This window comes from Mirounga leonina, unplaced genomic scaffold (genome assembly GCF_011800145.1).
Source record: "Mirounga leonina isolate KUSES-001 unplaced genomic scaffold, KU_Mleo_1.0 Mir_127, whole genome shotgun sequence".
NCBI classification, from domain to species: domain Eukaryota; kingdom Metazoa; phylum Chordata; class Mammalia; order Carnivora; family Phocidae; genus Mirounga; species Mirounga leonina.
The window spans coordinates 15,012,903-15,034,592 of record NW_023270316.1 but is presented as its reverse complement, the minus strand read 5'-3'; the positions used below and the strand labels follow the sequence as shown (position 1 = coordinate 15,034,592).

Here is a 21,690-nt window from a genome sequence, read left to right as displayed (position 1 = left end):
GGATGATTTAAGAACTTAAATGTAAAGCTAAAACTTTGAAATAGGAGTAGAGGGTAATGTATTTATTATCTCTGAGGGGGATTTCTTAATCAAGATCTCAAAAGTACAAATCATTTAATAAAAGCTTGATAAATTCGACTACATTAAAATTCAGAATCTTTATCAAGTAGCCAAATAAAACACAAACCACAAACTGAGGGAAGATATTTGCAACATGAATAATCAATAAAAGATTACTATCCAGGGGCGCCTAGGTGGCTCAGTTGGTTAAGTGTCTGACTTTGGCTCAGGTCATGATATCAGGGTCCTGGAATTGCTCCCGCTATGCCTGGAGTCAGTTTCTCCCTCTCCCTCTGCCCTTCCCCCACTCCCCCACTCATGCTCTTGCTCTCGCTTTAATAATTAAAAAAAAAAAAAGATTACTAGCCAGGATATATATAGAACTAAAAATAAATTATAGGGGCGCCTGGGTGACTTAGTCGGTTAAGCATCTGTCTTCAGCTCAGGTCATGATCCCGGGGTCCTGGGATCGAGCCCCACATCCGGCTCCCTGTTCAGCAGGGAATCTGCTTCTCCTTCTCCCTCTCCCTGCTGTTCTCCTGGCTTGTGCTCTCTCTCTTTCTGTCAAGTAAATAAATCAATTCTTAAAAAGAAATAAATTATAAAAAAGTCAAGCAACTCAGTGGATTCCATGAGCAAAAGCTACAAATGTCATACAATGAACCAAGAAATACGTGACAGTATGCTCAGCTTCATTATTAATCAGCAAATACAAAAGTCATCATAATGTGATACCTTTACACTCATCAGAGTGGCCAACCCCCCCCCCGCAAAAACCCCAGCAATTCTAAGAACACCCCAATACCACATGTTATGAAGTGAGGCAATGGGGACTCGCCCACTGGTAGTGGGATGGTAACCTGCTAGAACTTCTTAGCAGGGCAATTTAGTATTGTCCATAAAGTGGGAGGAGCAGTTCCTACTTATTTCCTACTTCCTAGCAGTTCTGTTTCTAAGATTACCCTGGAGAAACTCTCACGCAGATGCACAGAGAGAAATGCCTGAGAACCTTTCCAACTGCTGTCAAGGGGAGGTGGGTGGGGGCAGGGGAGAAGCAACACAAATGTTCATTTCCAGGAAAATGGATAGATTGTAGTAGATCCGTTTAACAAAGTACTATATCTCAGCTGTAATATTTAATGAACGACGACTACATTCTTGAACACAGATGAATCTCACGGACATAATGTTGTGTGAAAAAACAAGGTTATAGAATACCTGCAAGATTCCATTTATATAGATCCAGAGGCATGCGAGACTAAAGCAATTGGTCAAATAAGCCTTCACTGTTACTGTATAATTTGTACTTTGTAATATCTGGTTGTTGCATGGTTCGTTAAGCTTCAGGCTAACAGAAAATTAAGCATTAACTATGGTGCCAGGGGAAAAAAAATCTGCGAAGTCAAAACCTTTAAAATCCATCTACAAAATTTTAGTAAATCTCCGTGTAGGAAATTAGAAAGATCATCTTGGGCGATCTTTAAAATGCCATCGGTAAATCAGACTTCATCCTGAACCCCGCCCTTCCGCAGGCCATCCGAGCATGAAATGTGGTCCCCTTTGTGCGTTAACTTGCCGTGACACCTTTCCGAGCGCCAGTCGCCTGCTGCATGCCTAGCCCACCAAAGCGTTCTGTCTGGACGGTGTCACTGGAGAAGGCAGAGACATGTCCAGGGCGCAGATCTCAGCTCTGGTGTTTGGCGTTGGAGGGTTTGGAGCTCTCGTCGCGGCCACCACCTCCAATGAGTGGAAAGTGACCACCCGAGCATCGTCGGTGATAACGGCCACTTGGGTTTACCAGGGTCTGTGGATGAACTGCGCAGGTAACGCGTTGGGTTCTTTCCATTGCCGACCGCACTTTACTATCTTCAAAGTAGAAGGTAAATATAATGGCTTTGTTTGGGGTGGAAGTAAAATGTCAACTTTTCCCCTCACTATGCCGAAGGAGCTGCATACAGTGGGCTGTTAACTCTGTAAAGACTGAGTGTTTCATTAAAGTGCCAGGAATGGCTTAGGAGGGATGACGTCTCAGAATGTGGGCTGAAAGAATGAAATCATGTATTTCATATGGCAGAGGAAAGTTAATAATTTCATGGATCTTTTACAAAGACCTAATGCAAATGATAGACTCCAAGGGACAGGGCAGAAGTGACTGTCTTATTTATTTTTAAAGATTTATTTATTTTATTTTATTTTATTTTATTTTATTTTTTTTAAAGATTTTATTTATTTATTTGAGAGAGAGAATGAGAGACAGAGAGCGTGAGAGGGAGGAGGGTCAGAGGGAGAAGCAGACTCCCCGCCGAGCAGGGAGCCTGATGCGGGACTCGATCCCGGGACTCCAGGATCATGACCTGAGCCGAAGGCAGTCGCTCAACCAACTGAGCCACCCAGGCGCCCAAGATTTATTTATTTTAGAGAGAGAGTGCACACAGAAGGGGGGGGTGCAGAGAGAGAGAGAGAGAATCTCAAGCAGACTCCCCGCTGAGCGCGGAGCCTGACATTGGGCTCAGTCTCATCACCCTGATATCATGAGCTGAGGCGAAATCCAGAGTCAGCTGCTTAACCGACTCAGCCCCCCAAGTGCCCCCCAGAAGTGACTGTTTTAAATAGATTTTTTTTTTTTAAGATTTTATTTATTTATTTGACAGAGACAGAGACAGCGAGAGCAGGAACACAAGCAGGGGGAGTGGGAGAGGGAGAAGCAGGCTTCCCTCAGAGCAGGGAGCCCGATGCGGGGCTCGATCCCAGGACCCTGGGATCATGACCTGAGCCGAAGGCAGTCGCTTAACCAACTGAGCCACCCAGGCGCCCAGAAGTGACTGTTTTAAAAGCTAGTTTCAATTTGTCTCACATCATGGAGAAGTCTTTTATATACAGGTTATCCCATGTTCCTATATTTCCTTGGGCCGTCTGAGCATGAAGTACATACACAGATGCATATGTGTATATTCATGTATATATTTAGGGTGATAGAAGCATATGACAAGGACAGTGCTGAGGAAAAATTCTGTTTACAGAGGGGTTTCTATTTTTTTAAATCATATTTAATGATAAAATAGCAGAGCAAGAATTTAAAAAGTAGCTAAGTGAAAGAAAATGCCCATGAACTTTGCCTTTTTGTTACTTGGTTTTATTTTAAAAAAATATATGTAAGCAAGCTTTCATCATTATGCATGTTAGAAACTCTATTACAAGTATGTGTATCTTAGAGAATTTTTTTTCTTTAAAGCCATTTTCATACCTCAGGATACCTCCAGGGAAACAACTACTTGCTTTTATGTCATTTTAAGAATCACTATCTGCCTCTGCTTTCTGCCTATTTAACGCGTTTACAAATCTGCCGTAAGTTGTGGGTTTATTATGTTAAATATTGCCCGTTGGTATTTTATAAAATATAGTCTTTTCGCCACCAAATGGCAAAACTGTACCTTGGCCCCAGTAAAGAAAACGAAAGAAAATTTTAACTAGGAAGTTACTAAAGCATAATGTTTTATGGGATTTTGTGTCAAGTATTCACGTCATTAGTGCACAATTCGTGCCAAAGGATCAAGAGAGAATGCTTAGTTAAAGCCAGGAGAATTCTAATGATAATCCACGGAAATGTTCAGGCTTGGGTAGCCCACTTAGGTGCTCAGATAACAAACTCTCCTAAGCGCCCATTTGAAGAACCAGTGCTATATTTCTTTTCAGTCCCAACTTGTAAACTTACTTTGGGCTATTTCAGAATTGCTCCTTCTCCTCTGGAAGGTTTCGCTAGGCAAAAGGGGAAATTGCAGAAGGAGAAGAGGGTTGTGGGTACCACGGGTGTCGTTCTGCACATCTCTGGGGTTCTTCTCTCTCCATGGCCCCCTGTGTCCACTCCCATCTTGGGCAGCAAGCAGAAGATATGTCACATGGGTAAGTGTAGTCTTTGTTCTTTACTGGGTTCATCTTTTTTTTTTTTAAGGAGAAATTTTTTTTTTTTAAAGATTTTATTTATTTATTTGGCAGAGAGAGACACAGCGAGAGAGGGAACACAAGCAGGGGGAGTGGGAGAGGGAGAAGCAGGCTTCCCGCCGAGCAGGGAGCCTGATGCGGGGCTCGATCCCAGGACCCTGGGATCATGACCTGAGCTGAAGGCAGTCACTTAACCGACTGAGCCACCCAGGCGCCCCTAAGGAGAAATTTTTTTTAAGATTTTATTATTATTATTATTACTATTTTTAAAGATTTTATTTATTTATTTGACAGAGAGCGACACAGTGAGAGAGGGAACACAAGCAGGGGGAGTGGGAGAGGGAGAAGCAGGCTTCCTGCCGAGCAGGGAGCCTGATGCGGGACTCGATTCCAGGACCCTGGGATCATGACCTGAGCCGAAGGCAGTCGCTTAACCAACTGAGCCACCCAGGCACCCTAAGATTTTATTTTTAAGTAATCTCCACACCCAATGTGGGGCTCAAACCCACAACCCTGAGATCAAGAGTTACATGCTCTACTGACTGAGCCAGCCAGGCACCCCTGCTGGGTTCATCTTTTTTTTTTTTTTAAGATTTTATTTATTTGACAGAGAGACAGCAAGAGCAGAAACACAAGCACGGGGAGTGGGAGAGGGAGAAGCAGGCTTGCAGCCGAGCAGGGAGCCCGTTGCGGGGCTCGATCCCAGGACCCTGGGATCACGACCTGGGCGGAAGGCAGATGCTTAACTGACTGAGCCACCCAACGCCCCCGGGTTCATCCTTTTATTTATTTATTTATTTATTTATAAAGATTTTATTTATTTGAGTGACAGAGACTGCACAGGTGGGGAGGAGAGGGAGAAGCAGGTTCCCTGCTGAGCAAGGAGCCCGATGCAGGACTCGATCCCAGGACCCTGGGATCATGACCTGAGCCGAAGGCAGACGCTTAACCGACTGAGCCACTCAGGTGCTGCGGGCTCATCCTTTTAAAAAAATATTTTGTCTTATTACCCTTTACTCCATATTCCTTAGTGAAACCCAGTTATTTGAAAAATTAACATTCAACCTTAGCTCCAAAGTGGGTTAAGGGACCGTGGTAGATTTCCATATGACTCCAGTAGCTACTTCCCCAAATGCATCTTAGAAAACAGGGAGTAAGATGTGACAGTTACTATATAGTTCATGGTGGCTGAAATAGTCTTCCCCCCTTAAAATTTTATCCCCCTGATTCTGCTTTTCTATATTAAAGATAACATGTTCTCTATCTGCTGTGTACCCTGCACATGAAAGGTAATTTAAAAAATATGGTCCACTGACAACGCTTTGATTAGAACATGTAAAATTAACATGATCTTTCCCCATTCTTCATCCTGAATCAAAATCTTTATAAAATAAACAAGTTGCTACAGAAATCTATTTTCAATATCAGGAACACTGATTCATGTTTCCAAAGGAAACGGGGGCTCACATCCTTATTCACATGGAGTCATTGCTGACGATGCTGGTGGCTTTTCCTTTACTCCTATTGGAAAACAGAACAGTGGGGGTGTTGGGGAAGGCTCGATGCCAGCAGGCTCTCTGACATCACAATAATTCCACATTGAGAACAGAACTCAGAAGCCAGTGAGAACGAAAATGGGTATATCATGTTGTAAAAGAATGAACTGTTTAAGCCTACAATGTCGATTTGAGACAAATCTTCTTAGACTTAGGTCCGATTAAGCCTCCTTTAAGAAAGAAAAACAGAGCCAGGGTGTTTGTTGGTCTGTTTTTTGCCTTGCTGGTTACACCACCTCACTGCCAGAGTCCTACCTTCTTGTTTCAACCCCCTCAGATGTCCCAGTGTAGCTGTGGTGTTTTAGGGACTCGTGTGGGTTAATAGTGACTACAGCCTTTAAAGATCGGATGTGAGGGCGCCTGGGTGGCTCAGTTGGTTGGGCAACTGCCTTCGGCTCAGGTCGTGGTCCTGGAGTCCCGGGATCGAGTCCCGCATCGGGCTCCCTGCTCGGCAGGGAGTCTGCTTCTCCGTCTGACCCTCCTCCCTCTCGTGCTCTGTCTCTCGTTCTCTCTCTCTCAAATAAATAAAATCTTAAAAAAAAAAAAAAAGATCGGATGTGAGCCAGTGCCTCTCTGGACAAGAGCATTTACAGTTATGGTGAAAAATACAGGCCCTCTTTGACTATAGTTCTGTGGAATGAATTGGAGGAAAATACCCCAGGGATACGTGTAATTCCATCCCCATCGTGGCTGGCCTGCTGCTTGACTCAACTTCAAAAGCCCATCACTGTCTTGAGGTGCAGTATCCACCATAGGCTGCTTCTCTAGTTCTGTCATGTTTTGTCCCTCTCTCATGTCACCGTTAATAGCGATATTTCAACTATGAAAGCCAAGCATCTCTCCGGGAGGGAAGCAGTCATTTCTGACAGGAAAGTCTCAGTCCAGAAAGCGTTGCTACAAGGAGGGACGGCAGGGCATTGTGGTCACCTTGAAGACAGGGACCCGGACCGTGGGGTTCTCCTTGAGCTCCTGGCACACAGGGGGGCTCTGGATAGATATTTGCAACATGGCTGAACAACAAAATAATGAAGGAGACAATGGTTCCTGATGAGGGCAAAATTGTGGAGAAAGGCCAGAGCGGCATGAATGGAGTGATTTAGGACATGTACTCAGGCAACAAAAAGGAAGATCACTGAATTGCAATTCAGCGGACCGAACTTCAAACTCTTTTTTTTTTAAGATTTTACTTATTTATTTGACAGAGAGAGAGCACAAGCAGGGGGAGTGGGAGAGGGAGAAGCAGGCTCTCTGCTAAACAGGGAGCCCAACGTGGGGCGTGATCCCCAGACCCTGAGATCATGACCTGAGCTGAAGGCAGATGCTTAACCGACAGAGCCACCCAGGCGCCCCAAACTCTGATTCTTTTATTAACTAGCTGCCAAGACCTTGACTTTGCAAATGAATCTCCCTGTGTCTCATTCATAAATTTCTTTCTCCGTAAATTGAGAGAGATGGACTCCAAGAGTCCTTTTTTAAAAAAATTTTTTTAAAGATTTTATTTATTTGACAGAGAGATATAGCGAGAGAGGGAACACAAGCAGGGGGAGTGGGAGAGGGAGAGGCAGGCTTCCCACTGAGCGGGGAGCCCCACAGGCTTGATCTGGAACACTGGGATCATGACCTGAGCCGAAGGCAGACGCTTAATGACTGAGCCACCCAAGCGCCCCTCCAAGAGTCCTTGAAGTATCTTTCAACCTGAAGTTCAATTGCAGGGCTTTGTAAAGCTTCACCACCTCAGGGTAGTTCAAAGAAGAATTACGGCTGTAAAAGTCCCCTTAACATAATTGCTCATGAGATTAGTCCTTCTTTTTCTCCTGTTATCTATTATCTTAGCTGGCTTCCTGTGTTCCTGCTTAGAATCTTATCTGCATCTGGGTGGAGATAGGCTTAAATGACCTCAAATGACTCAATGAGTAATGACCAAGCAAAGGTCATGAATGAAATCAAACATTATTCTGGAAGCTGGCAGTCAAATGATGCTGGCTGCCTATAGGAGCATGAACCTTCTTCTGTCCTCCCTACATATCTCCTCCACCTCTCTCCCCCCATCCCCTTAACAGCCATGCCATAAGAATGGGGATAAAGAGGGCGCCTGGGTGGTGCAGTTGGTTGGGCGACTGCCTTCGGCTCAGGTCCTGATCCTGGAGTCCTGGGATGGAGTCCCACATCGGGCTCCCTGCTCGGCAGGGAATCTGCTTCTCCCTCTGACCCTCCCCCCTCTCATGCTCTATCTCATTCTCTCTCTCAAATAAATAAAATCTTAAAAAAAAAAAAAAAGAATGGGGATAAAGAGGGTGCCTGGGTGGCTCAGTCGGTTAAGCGTCTGCCTTCGGCTCAGGTCATGATCCCAGGGTCGTGGGATCGAGTACCGCATCGGGCTCCTTGCTCAGTGGGGAGCCTGCTTCTCCCTCTCCCGCTCCCCCTGCTTGTGCTCACTCTGTGTCAAATAAATAAAATCTTAAAAAAAAAAAAAGAATGGGGCGTAAAGGAATGGCATTTGCTAGAGAAAAGTTTTCTGTGGGTGTTTATTCACATATAGGGAACAGCTGGGAGCCATCTGAGGTCATAACTAGATTTCTTGCTAGTTGATAGGTGTGCCTTAGTCTATGATTAACAGTAAATACATCTCAAACAGTGGTAATAAAAACGAATTACCTTACCAGTGAGGGAAGATTGACTTTAGTGATTCAAATCCTTCCAAAATATTTCACAAATAACACATTTGATAGATCTCTGCACTCTTGGAAGGCATTTTCCTTTCATCTCAGGAGAGGTATCCATTTGCTAAGATTCTGACTGCTTTCTGAGATTTAATTTCATTAATTAAAGCTAAAGTTGGGACACCTGGGTGGCTCAGTCGATTAAGCAACTGCCTTTGGCTCAGGTCGTGATCCCAGGGTCCTGGGATCGAGTCCCGCTTCAGGCTCCTGGCTCAGCGGGGAGCCTGCTTCTCCCTCTACCTGCCGCTCCCCCCTGCTTGTGCTCTCTCTCTCTCTGGCAAATGAATAAATAAATAAGATCTTTAAAAAAATAAAATAAAGTGAAGCTAACATTAATTTTAGATTTATTTTCTTGCCATGTTCCAAGTGCATATAAAGTTATTTAAAATCATATAGAAAAACTCAAGTTTTTTCTTTGGCAGTTTTCACCCCTAAAATAAGCCCAAGAAACGTTTGACATGTTTTTGCCCCAACAAAAAAAAAAAATGACGATTTCATATGCATACTGACGCAATAGGTGAATTATATTTTCACAGTAGAATCTGGACACGATGAGCCACCATAAAACTGTCTCTATGCCAAAAGCAATGGAATGCGTAGTGCTGAAAGGTGCCCATGATGCTGTGAAGGTGAAGCCAGAGCCAAAGCAGCCACGATTAGTCTCTAGAATTCTACGACCATACGCTGCAGGGTGTTCCTTCATGGAAGCACGGAGATTTCAGAACAGTTGTCTCCATTAATAGTCTCCCTGGGGCCAGGACCTTATCTGATTGATCCTGGTATCCACCACTGTGGCTGGCTCCTAATAGGCACTCGAGAAAGGTTTGTGGATTGAACAAATGGAAGACGTTGTTCATGGAGTTAAATTGTAACATTTAAGAGATGCAGAGGGAATCTGTTGTGTCACCAAGCTCTAGCAAAGGGAGAAGGCCATAGGGAAGTGCTTAAAAGGAGAGCCGTGCATGTTTTTTATGATGAGATGCAAGAGGCATTTTTCAAGACACATACTGATTTTTTTAAACTTTTTTTTTTTAAAGGTTTTATTTATTTGACAGAGAGACACAGTTAGAGAGGGAGAAGCAGGCTTCCTGCAGAGCAGGGAGCCCGATGCGGGGCTCGATCCCAGGACCCTGGGATCATGACCTGAGCCGAAGGCAGACGCTTAACTGACTGAACCACCCAGGCACCCCTAAACTTTTTTTTAAGATTTTATTTATTTGACAGAAAAAACACAAGTGGGGGGAGGGGCAGAGGCAGAAGGAGAAGCAGGCTCCCCGCTGAGCAGGGAGCCTGATGGGGAGCTTAAGCGACTGAGTCACTCAGGCGCCCCAAGACACATACTGATTTAGAGCCTTGCTTCCTAAAGGATGGTCCTCAGACCAGCAGCATCTGTATCACCTGAGAGCTTGCTAGAAACGCAGGCTCTCGGGCTCTGCCACAGATCTGCTGAATCAAAATCTGCATTTGAACATCTCCAGGTGTCTCCTATGCAGATTAAAATTTTGAGAAATCCTTTCTGGTAAGAGGTTGGACTTTGGGTCTAATGGACTCACCCTTTACTACTAACTAAGGGTCTTAATTTCCCTCGGCTTCAATTTTCTTACCTGCTACATGGTGATTAACCAAGATAGCAGAGGCAAATGCCTTTTACAATGCCAGGCGGAGACACTCAGCTGAGGGTAGCGGCACTCCTTGCTGTGTGTCTTTCAGCACTGAGAAAGCTAACATCTCAATTGTAGGGGCGTGACTTTGTTCCATCCATTTGCTTCCAGCTGGGACCGCTGTAGCTGCTTCCTGAGATCTGAACCCAACTAGACGGGAACCACTGAACCCTAGGTCATTTTTATAATGATGCAAAGAATACTGTGCTCATCGGACGCACGCTGTTTATGCTTAGGATTTGTTAGACCTCATAGGTGAGACCATATTGCATTTCGAAGTCCGGTTCTCGCTACACATGTGGGGACCTGTTCCTTACGACAGTCACATGTTGCATCTGCTGGAAATGGGGAGAAAAAATCCACTTTCTGCTCCACTCAGGGAGGTAGAGCTTCACCAAACCAAGATTAGGCAGCCAAAAAAGGATAAAGATTTACTCAAATATTGCTAGCCCTGAGGACCGGGAAAAACTCTGTGACAGTTTAGTATATTGATTTGAATCACATTCACATTTTACAAAGTGCTTTCACATAATTACTTTTATCCAAAGGATGGTATTCTATAGCCCCCATTATATGGACAAAGTAACTGAGGCTCACAGGGGAACGTATTTGTAACTTTGTATGGTCGTCTACAGATTTTGGGGGGAAATCTTCAGCATTTTGTACTAGCTGCCAAAGCTGTATTTGAGTCCCAGCTCTGCCACTGATTTTTTTTAAAGCATTTATACAGGTGTTATTGAAAATAAATCAGTTTATCATATACTCAAATGTATGCATGACTTTCTCATAGACTTTTTTCTTAGTCTTCTGTAGGTTTTTTCTTTTTTGTTTTTTTTTTAACAGAGTATCTCCTGCCCTCTTTAGTCTAGATTTTATAACTACATTTAGGAAAGAGATCTAACTCTATAGCATTAATTCTGACTTCAGCTTCTGTTGCTTCGTGAAAACAGGTCATTCTTGCCATTTCTGGCAGACACAGTTGACAGGAGACAGGACAGGAAATGATATAATGATTCCAGAATTGTATATTTCCCCTCTGCCGTGCTGTTTGGGGAATGACCTTACCGTTAACCAGGAAATTGCCACAAATTTTTGTATGACCTTGTGTAAGTCACTTAAATTTGTTTCCTTTTTTAATCTGTAGGATGAGGAGGGTGAGGAGGATATCTAGTTAATACTTCAAAAGTTTGTGGAACGATCAAGGAAAATAGTCCTATTACATGAAAGACTATATATTTTATTTATTCAAGATTTGTTTATTTGAGGGAGAGAGAGAGCACGAGCAGGGGGAAGCAGCAGAGGGAGAGGGAGAAGCAGGCTCCCTGCTGAGATCATGCCCTGAGCTGAAGGCAGACACTTGAACCGACTGAGCCACCCAGGCACTGACTAATATGTTTTAAAATGTAGCTGGGGGTGCCTGGGTGGCTCAGTCGGTTAGGCGTCTGCCTTCAGCTCGGGTCATGATCCCAGGACCCTGTATCGGGCTCCCTGCTGGGCATGGGCACCTGCTTCCCCTCCCACTCCCCCTGCTTGTGTGCTCACACACACACACTCTCTTCTGTCAAATAAATAATAAAATCTTTAAAATACAAATAAAATGTTGGAATTTGTCAGGGATGGTAAGACACAAAATGCTGTCATGAAGGAAGAAGTTTTTATACTCACAGATCCCCAGAAGCAGGAGGCCTGGCTCCCCACACCAGGCTACTGGGAAAGTGCCAGAGCCAGTAAGGGGCGGGGGGTGGGGGGGGAGAGGCAGGAGTGAGAGGAGAGCAGGGCCAACGCCTTCACTGTGGTTTTCCTGGGAAGGAAGGGACGAGGCAGAGTGATCAGGCTCAGCAGGTTCCGGACTGGCTAGCGAGAATAACCTCAGCGGGTTCTGGGGTGTAGGGCCTGTCTGAAATTGTCCCTACCTAGTCCTGGGTTGATTAGGCCAGAGGTAGAGGCTCGCTGTGTGAAAGCTTGACAAAGAAAGTAGTTGGGGGGGTGGGCTTTGGACCTGTTGATTTGCATTTGAAAGGTGACTTGTTATCGCTGAGAACTGGTTAGCCCTGGGAGGGGAGTCTCCTCTCCCCCACCTGCCACAGCAAGGCTGCGGAAGCCGAGCACCGAGAATGCCACCGATAGGAACGCTGATGGTTAATTCAGTGTGGATACCAGCTCCTTTGGTGTTTGCATAGGTAGGTGTGCAAGGCAGGTGCTCTGCTATTCCACTTCTCCGTAGGGCTTCACATGCTTATCTGATCTGCAGGACTTGTTTTCTCCTGGTAAATATTTTGTGTGGAAAGGGTTCAGGTTTATTTTTCACAGGGTTCACTGCTCCTCGGTCTGCTCATTGCCCAACTGACCACACATGCGACAGATCAGCTCTATCGAGTGTCCTCTGCGCAGTTTCCATGCCTTAGACTATCTCTCCTCCTCAGGGAGACACACTCAAAGGACACTTTCTGGGGAAACACATGCTGGAGCTAGCCATTTCAGAACTGTGCTACTGCCGTGCATTTTTAGGTCATTCCAGAGAATTCGGAAAGCTCTATTGCTCTTCAGTGAACTCGGGATAATTAAGCCGCCTTTCAGGAGCCAGCTGGTTTCACAATTAGGCTTTGGCCAGGTTTTTGTGTGTATTACAGGAAAAATTGATTACCAAAGGTTGACATTTTGGCAACCCACTGTGCTGCCATATTACAGCTACAAAGGAACCCTGTAAATAGTTAATTCACTTATTCACTAATGAGTGCCTTCATCAAAGCATTCATTAGATTCCTGGCACAGAATATAGGTCTGGGGACTGAGTGAGGAAAAGGACAGAAGCCTATCCTCAGTGGGTGTGCTGACAGTCATTTAGCAAACAATTAGCTCAGCATGATAAGTGCTATCTGGTGATAGAGTTCAGCGGGGTAGGCAGACTTCCCAGAGGAACTAGCGCTGGATCCATCTTGAAAGATGGGTGGTGGGGCGCCTGGGTGGCTCAGTCGTTAAGCGTCTGCCTTTGGCTCAGGTCATGATCTCAGAGTCCTGGGATCTAGCCCCGCATCGGGCTCCCTGCTGTGCGGGAAGTCTGTTTCTCCCTCTCCCCCTGCTTCTGTTCCCTTTCTCGCTGTCTCTCTCTGTCAAACAAAATCTTTAAAAAAAAAAGAAAGATGGGTGGAAGTTTGCCAAGGAGAAAGCCGGGGAGGGCATTTTAGGCTATGGGGACTCAGGCAGCTCTACAACTTATTAACTGCAGGACTCTGGGCAAAATGCTTGACACATGAGCTCCTCCATCTGTAAAATGGGAATAATAGCCTCTCCAGAGGGTGGTGGTGAGAATTAAGTGCGTTTCTTCGTGTGGAGCATCTAGAGCCGTGTCTGGTACAGAAAGCAAGGGCCTTAGAGCAGGAGGGAACCAAGGGCCTGAGGGAACAGCAAGCATTGTGCAGGGGCTGAACCCGAAGTTGTCCAGGGAGATGTGAAAAATCAGCCTGCAGGTGTCGGGAAGGGGGAGCTTGCCAAGGGGCCTTTAAGCTCTATGAAGAAGGTCATGAAGAAGGGGGAGCTGGAAAACTAGTGAGACATTCAGCAGAGCATACCTGATAGGGCCCGCATTTTGGAAAGATCCTGCTGTATTTCATGTTAGAACCTGACCCAAGGGGGCAGCAGTGGGAACAGGCCCAGAAGATATTTAGAGGGAGAACTGGTAAGCCAGCAATGGGGTGACTTGTGAGGGACGAAAGGTGTCAAGGACGGCCCTGAGTACCCCTGCCGGGAGACTTGATGGGCACTTACAGAGAAAGCTGCTTGCAGAGCAGGTGGAAAGATTAATGCAATCCGAGGCACCATTAATAGCATAAGAATGTCAGAATGAGAAGGCAGTAGCCCCCCCGCCCCCTATATTCTGTAGTTAAATTACATAGTGCTGGGGTTGGGCACTGTTTTAAGGGACGTGGACAGAAACCACGTTCACTGATTCTAGAGGACGGTGAATTGGAAGATGAGGGATCTTGAGATAAATTCACGTGGGCAATTATTTTCACCTGGAAAACAAAGGGAAAGAATATGGTCAAGGAGGGGGAGTGGGAAAGAGACAAGTAGCACCACTGGGTAAACTTTGCTATGGAATCAGATTTAGGGGCACTATGAAGAAGAAACTTCTTTAGGAGCTGCCCTAGAATGGAATAGGTTGTCCCACAAAGAACTGGCTAGAGGGGCACCTGGGTGGCTCAGTCAGTTAAGCATCCAATTCTTGGTCTCAGCTCAGGTCATGATCTCAAGGTCCTGAGATCAAGCCCCGTTGTCTGGCTCTGTGCTCAGCAGGAGTCTGCTGGAGATTCTCCCTCCCTCTACTCCTGCACACGTGCTCTCTCTCTAAAAAAGAAAAAAAAAACTAGCTAGAAGTATCCAGGGGAGGCTGATGATTCTCTGCTAAAATGGTAGTAGAAATAATACCAGCACTGGCTAGGAAGATAGAATAGGTAATCTCTAAAGCCATTTCCGGCTTGAAATCTGAGATTCTGTGAACATGTCAAAAGAGAAAGAAATATTTAAGCACCAATCTTCCTGATTTGCTACTGACTTAAGTATTTTTGGACAACTGTTGGGCTCTGTGCTGGGCACTTGGGAACACAGCAATAAAAAGACTTTGTCTTTGCCCTAGAAGGGAACACTGGTTAAAGTAGTAAATGTTATATATGTTGTATTGTGATTTAAACCAATGTACTAATATATGTTAGAGTTAATATAATAAATATATAATTCTCCAACTAAATTAATATTTTAAAGGGTCCTGAGCAAACGCAAGGGATGCCACTTAACCCTTGCCAGGGACAGAATGACTTCTAAGCCCAAGCATAAAGCTAAGGGATGGGGGTTGGGGGATATGAGAGGACAAGTCCTGCTTTTAACTAACTTCCTCTGGATCAGTATTTTCGTTCATGTGTACCAAATATAGTCCATGTCTAAAAACCAGACCAGCCATCCTATTGGGAGACTGATTTTCTCCAGAACACAAAATGTGGAATTTTGGCAAGAGGGGCAGTGGGAAATGAAGGCTGTTTTCTATCTTACTACAGCCAGATGTTCTCATTTAATCCACGAGCAAACACTGAGCCAGTCTTATCTGGGGGTTTCAGCCCGCTCTGTAGGACTCCTATAAATGTCCCTACTAAACTGATTCTCTGCTGTGTCGAGATCCTTCCTTGGCTCTGTGCCCTGGCTTTGTGCTCTTACTGCTTTGCTCAGCCTCCCAGTTCCTGGAGATCAGCTGATGCCCTCTCTCCTGTTTAAACCTGGACCTCAGACCCCTCACTTTGTTCTGCCCGCTAATGTTTGGGTTCCAGGCAGTAGATCTGTCTTATGACTGTCCTGCCTGCTATGGCTGCTCAGCGCTGACCCGATGCCTTCTCTGAGCCCTAAGCTCTGGACTCAACTCATCTGCATCCTGTCTCTGCTCCCTCACTAGAACGTGCTCTTCTCCCACCCTATTCCTGGGAGGAACTACTGGAGTATGTCTCCAAGCTGTGAGCGTTTGTGGAGAAAGGAGAAGCAGGTGGGAAGGAATGAAGCAGGAATACGAGTCCTAGTTAACAAAGGGGAATGCAAACAGTTGGGCGGTGGCCTTGGTAGGGGGTGGAGCCACAAAGAGGGACGAGCCGACCCTATTATAGAATTATCTGGGATCCATTTATATCATCTGGGAAAATACCCATGTTATCCTACTGACAACCTCTATCCCAGGTTCAAGTTAGGACTGGCAGAGTTTTGAGCCTGAGAGAAGGTAGCGCTTTCCCCTCGAAACTTCCTATTCTAGCTACAGCTCCAATTCTATCCTGTAGGGGGTGCCCAGGTTCTTGTGCGTGCAGTAATGTCGACTCTGCTTTGTCCTTTCTGCTTCTGCTTCCAGTGCCTTCATTAATTCTTACTGGGAGTGGGGGAGGGGCGGGGTGGAGGTGAGGGTCTGCCTTTGCCCAGGGTGGCGAGCCATCCAGCTTGTGGTCCAGTTCCCCTAGAATTCTAAAGCAGATTCACACTAGAGTGCTCATACCATGTGGGCACACGCATGTAGACACGGGTCGTTCTCCAGCTAAGTACACATCTGTACCATTCTCACCATGCAGACACCTCTACACATCTCTCTCTCACACACACACAGACTCACATTCACCATGCAGGCTCCACACACTCGTAGACACCCATTCACCCATATACAACCATGCAGGCTCCACACCAAACTGCACCCCCACACCGCTCACCATGCAGAACCTCACACGGATACACAATAGCAGGGTCAAAAGCCAGACGGAGAGACCAAGGTGTTCACAGAAATGTGGACCCACAGGGGCACCTGGGTGGCTCCGTTGGTTACTCTTGATTTCGGTTCAGGTCATGATCTCAGGGTTGTGAGATCAAGCCCCGAGTGGGGCTGTGCACTCACTGGGGAGTCCGCTTGAGATTCTCTCTCTCTGTCCCCGCACTCTGCTTATTGTGTGTGCGCATGAGCTCTTTCTCTCTCAAAGGAAAAAAAATGTGGATCTACTGCACAGAAACAGTTGAAGATTTCTGCTCATCAGCACCAGAATAAGGAGTAGTTCACACTGGAGCAGAGAAAACTTAGCTTCTGGCCTCATCCTCAGTGCCTCTCACAGCCCCAGAGTACAACCAACCACCACACAGTCCTCGTTGTTTACCAAATGTACTTTCAGTCGCCTTACCTTCTTTCGGGTCTTCTAGCTTGCTAAGTATTCCCTCAGGTGGAATCTGGGGTCTGGCACATTGTGACTCCATAATGATCACTTCCCTCCTTTCCTTTCCTTCCCCTTCCCCTTTCCTTTCCTCCTTTCCTTTCCTCCCTTCCTTTCCGAGTGCAGACCTTGAAACCTGACTTCCTACTCACATCCCAGATCTGCATTACTAGGTGTGTGACCTTAGTCTATTACTTAACCTCTCTGCTTCAGTTTCCTTATCTTTAAAATGAGGCTGATAATAGTATCTTCCCTATGAGAAGGGTTAGAGGAGTTGATATAGGAGTTAGCTATTGTTGTTTGCTCCAAGCCGCAATTCTAGCCTCTTTTTTTTTTTTTTTTTAAGATTTTATTTATTTATTTGACAGAGAGAATAAGTAGGCAGAGAGGCAGGCAGAGGGAGAGGGAGAAACAGGCTCCCTGCTGAGCAGGGAGCCCGACGCGGGGCTCGATCCCAGGACCCTGGGATCATGACCTGAGCCAAAGGCAGCCGCTTAACCGACTGAGCCACCCAGGCGCCGCAATTCTAGCCTTTGAAGCCTGTTTTGAATTCTGACTCGGTAGTCTTTATATTAGCCACTCTCCCAGCTTAGCATCATCTAAAAACCTTCAGCACATTCCCTGTGGTCTCTGTGGGATTTCCTTCTGTAGAGGCGAAGACCCCTCCCACCCTCCCTCACTCCTGCCCCAGACTTCCAAATCTGGGAGGATGGCCGCACATCCTCGCTTCCTTGCTTTATTCAGCTGCCTTCAGGGAGCACTCACCCCATGCCAGGCCCAGCGCTACGCAGCGTCTCATTTAATCCCCAGAAGGACCCTCTGAGGTACGCACTATAGTCCCATCCATTCTCGAGATGAGGTAACCGGAGTTCAGAGACGTTCCATAACTTGCTCAGTTTCATGGCTAAGGTGGTGGCCACGGCAGGATTCAAATGTCAGTCTGTGGCTCCCGAAGCCAGTGCATTACCTACCCACCAAGGACACCTCGTGGCTAGTTCCCGGCGAGAGGAATGCACCAGAGCAGCGCTGACTCCCTTCCGAGTCTCCCTGCTGCAACCAGATTGGACTTCGCGTGTTCTCTTTTTCCTAGTCTGTGCCCGCACTCATTCTGTTTGGGCAAATGCCTTTCCTCATCACCCCCTGTGTCCTTCTCCCTTCAAGCTCCACCTCAAATGCCACCTTTCATGAGAAGCCTTTTTAATCTCCTAACCAGAAGGGACCTTTTTCTCCATCCACGCCCCGCCCTGCCCCGCATTGCACTTGGTACTTTCCTTATTGTGATTTTTTTTTTAAAGATTTTTATTTATTTGAGAGAGAGAAAGAGAGAGCATGAGAGGGAGGAGGGTCAGAGGGAAAGCAGACTCCCTGCGGAGGAGGGAGCCCGATGCAGGACTCGATCCCAGGACTCCAGGATCATGACCTGAGCTGAAGGCAGTCGCTTAACCAACTGAGCCACCCAGGCACCCCTTATTGTGATTTTTGTTTCTCTGGCTTGTATGGTGGTTACTCATGTACTTGTCCTTTCCCACCACTAGAGTATAAACCCCGTGAAAACAGAGATTGAACAGTGTCTCTCTCTGCCTTGCCTAGAAGAGTACCCTGCACAAAATCTGTGCTGTATAGATTCATGCTGAATTAGTGAATTTTTTGTTGGGTTGAATGAATGGTTGCAAGGATAGGACCACAGGGACTGGTTCACCTTCCTTGGTGCCATAACTGAGTCTATCTGGATGGTTACCAGGCACATTTCTCCTTCTTATCCAAAAGCATAACATGAGAGAAGTTGTAAAGCACCTTAGGAAACTCATCACAAGAGGGTCTAATATGGCGTTTCTCGCTCTCAGGAATCGTGCTTGTTCCTGATGGGAGCTTCTTTCTTTAGTAAGAGCTTTAAACCCATCTCTTAAACGATCTATTCTAGAATTTACCTGGGGTGCAATTGTTACCAAGCTTACCAATGGTAATTTCTGGCATGTACCGTTTTGAAATTCGGGACATTTCCTTAATCCCTAGCCTTCTTCCTGGTCTTGTTTTCCTTCCTTCTAAGATTACATCTGGTCCTTTCACTCAGATGTTCACATTATGAAAAATCTCGGGACCATTCCCAGTGTTCCCTTTGGCCCGTAGAAAACAGCTTATATTTGAAAGGTGAACTGAGAAATCAGAATGTGATAAAGATGACTCTGATTATTCTGAACATTTGAACAGACGCACTCTCTGAGGATTTTCTATCCTCTGAGTGGTTCTGGGCTGAGTCCTCCTCTTGGTAATTAATGACTTTGAGATATGGATGCGGCTGCTGGTCTTGTCCATAAATCATCCAGCCATGCACGACCACCGTCAGCAGAAAAAAAGACCTCTCCGGCTCCTCAGCTGCTGGCTTCTGAAGAGTGGCTGGACCGCTTGGCTATTTCTGTGAGGGCTCGAGTTTCTGGGTGTTATGAGCAACTCGGTAGAAAGTGCAAGGTAAACATAAAGTGCATTCACTGAAAGCAGCCTGAATTATAAGTGCCAACCTTCTGGAGAGAGCTGGATGTCATTTGGGTTATCTGTATTCCAAAACAGGTCTGAGGATGATTGCTTTGGAAAAAGTCCTGCTTTTACATGCCTTACTTTATTTGAAGTCAAATGGTTGCAATGAGGAGTGGAAATCGTTTTCTAACAATAAGTTATTTCCTTCCCGGAATTTTCTTTTCCTGTCAGGATTTTCTCTTAGTTACCTGGTTCCCCAACCACACATACCCTGCGACTCCACTGCACCTCCTTAGCTTCTTAAAGTATTTGTGATGATCTTTTATTACTAACTTAGCTGACGCGTCTTCTTCTCTTCCTATGTATAAATCTTGACTCTTCCTTTAATCAGTATGTATGTATTACTTTGTAACCTCTCTTATATCTCATATCTTTGATTTTATTTTCCCCATGTGTAGAAGTTATGTTCTCCACCACAGCAGCCTGTGAGAACAATGGTATCATCTAAACATTCATGCCCCAATTCAAGTGCAGTCCAGGCAGGAACCAGACTTTTTCAGGGGCCCTGCTCTCAATATTTCTGAGCTTCCCTGGTGATGCTTATAATTATCTCCTCATCTACCTACTGTTATCCTTTGTTTGCTATGTGGATATGGCTTCTAGAAGAGGCCCCCTGCATACCTCTCCCAACAACACTGCTGTGCATAGGCTCCTCCCACTTAGAATTCCAGTGCCATTGTTCCTCCCTCAAGGTCAGATGCCCACCACTGCTGGCCTCGGATGTCCCTGTCTCTACCCTGTCTCCTTCTCTCCTCCCTCTCTATGTTAACTACAGATAGACTGTCCCAAGGATCCCCACACTGGTAGCAATTTCAGTTCACCTGTGGGTAGGTGTTTCCCACAAAATGCACGCACAGTCAGGATATGGTTCATGTTGGTGCCATATTGGGCCAGGACCCTGCAGTCCTCTCTGACAGTTTAAGGAAGGCTGATGCTGGGACCAGGTCTTGGCCTTGGGCTCCTCTCTTTCTCTCTTCCTCATCCTTTTTGGGGGTTGATTGCAGGCAGGGAAGAAAAATGGTGCCTATTCTGCAGTCTGGCCTCATCCTAGAAGTTCAGGGGTGATGGTAGTAGAGGGGCGTGGTGTGGACATGTAGGAGGATGCAAGGGGATGTAGGGATGCAGGGAGGCTGTCAGGGTGCCAGTTCCCTTCGGAAAACTCGACTCCAGTGAGAATTTGTGAATGTGAATAGACATTGACAGCAAAGATGCCGTCTAGCTCTGTATGCAATATGTGATTTTCAAATGCAAAAGGATATTTGGGGGGCAAGTGTGATACCTAATTCCATCCCCCCTTCACAATAAAAGTTTGAATTCCAAGCCTACAAGTCCAGTAAAAAAAAAAAAAAGTCCTTTTACAGAAATCCCTGGCTAGTTGATTTTTTTCTGCTGGTGGGACTTTCCTGCTTTCTCTACAATTTGCTCTGAACTGCTTAGTCCCTGGGGCCACACAAGAAATTGAATATTCTTTGGGGTGCCAGGGAGGGTCAGTCAGTTAAGTGACTGACTCTAGGTTTCGGGTCAGGTCATGATCTCAGGGTTGTGAGATCAAGCCCTGCGTCGGCCTCCACACTCAGAGCAGAGTCTGCGTGAGATTCTCTCTCTCCCTCTGCCCCTCCCCCACTAAAATAAATAAATATATCTTAAAGAAGTTGCATATTCCCATTTCTGGAGGCTTTGATGATTCCTGGGCTCACCCTTCATTTTTTTTTAATGGCCATGTTTCAAAACAGGCATGCAAAGTTCCTGGAAATTTAACAATTGGCTCTCAGAGCTGGTACGAGCCAGGGCAAGTCAGCCCCAGCATACGGCTGGTTATGGATGAATGTACTCTATCTCACCTGCTAGACTGCAGGTCGAGGAGGGCAGGCTCCAGCCTCTAATTCCCTTTGTTTTCCTTTTAGCATCTTACACCTATCAGATACAATATGACAACAGGGAAGTCAGTGAGAGAAAATATGCTTGCTCCTTTGAATCTACCTAATAGGTGGCCAGATTTTTCCTATGCCTCCAATTTTAGACTACTTTTTCTCACTATCACTAGTACATTTGTTTCATTTCTCCTGCTACATATTACCTTTTTATAGCTTAGAACTCAATCTTACTCATGGTCCTGAACTCCTGGGAGCCTCATCATTTCTTGATCTTTTCAGTGATGGACAGTTCACCTTTGTCCAGTCAAAATTCACCTCACTGGCTATGGGTGTCTCAGATTCCTCCCTGTCCAGAAACCCTGCTAGTTCTGTGTTTCACACTTGGGATGTATCCGTTCCCTTCTATTCTCGCCTTTCCTTAGAGTCCTCTCTTAGAATTAAGGTTGTGTTCTCCTTGAGAGCTTATGCCTTCTTCTTTTTATCCTTATAATTCTGACAAGTAGCAGAGTACCAGGAGAACAAGACAGATTCTGTGCAAAGTGCTGGATGGATGGATGGATGGATGGAATGGAATGGAATGGAGTACACTAGAGGGAAGTCAGAGCTCACAAGAGTCACTGATAACTTTGGTC

At 45.7% G+C, this 21,690-nt stretch overlaps 1 protein-coding gene across 1 annotated transcript in view; it reads left to right on the top strand.

The window, feature by feature from the left end:
- Nucleotides 1–1,726: 1,726 nt before the first annotated feature.
- CLDN10 (claudin 10) overlaps nt 1,727–21,690 on the top strand; it is a 102,955-nt gene continuing 82,991 nt past the window's right edge. The window contains exon 1 of the mRNA XM_035003177.1: nt 1,727–1,940. Coding sequence (XP_034859068.1) covers nt 1,727–1,940 — 214 coding nt within the window. The remainder of the gene's footprint in view (nt 1,941–21,690) is intronic.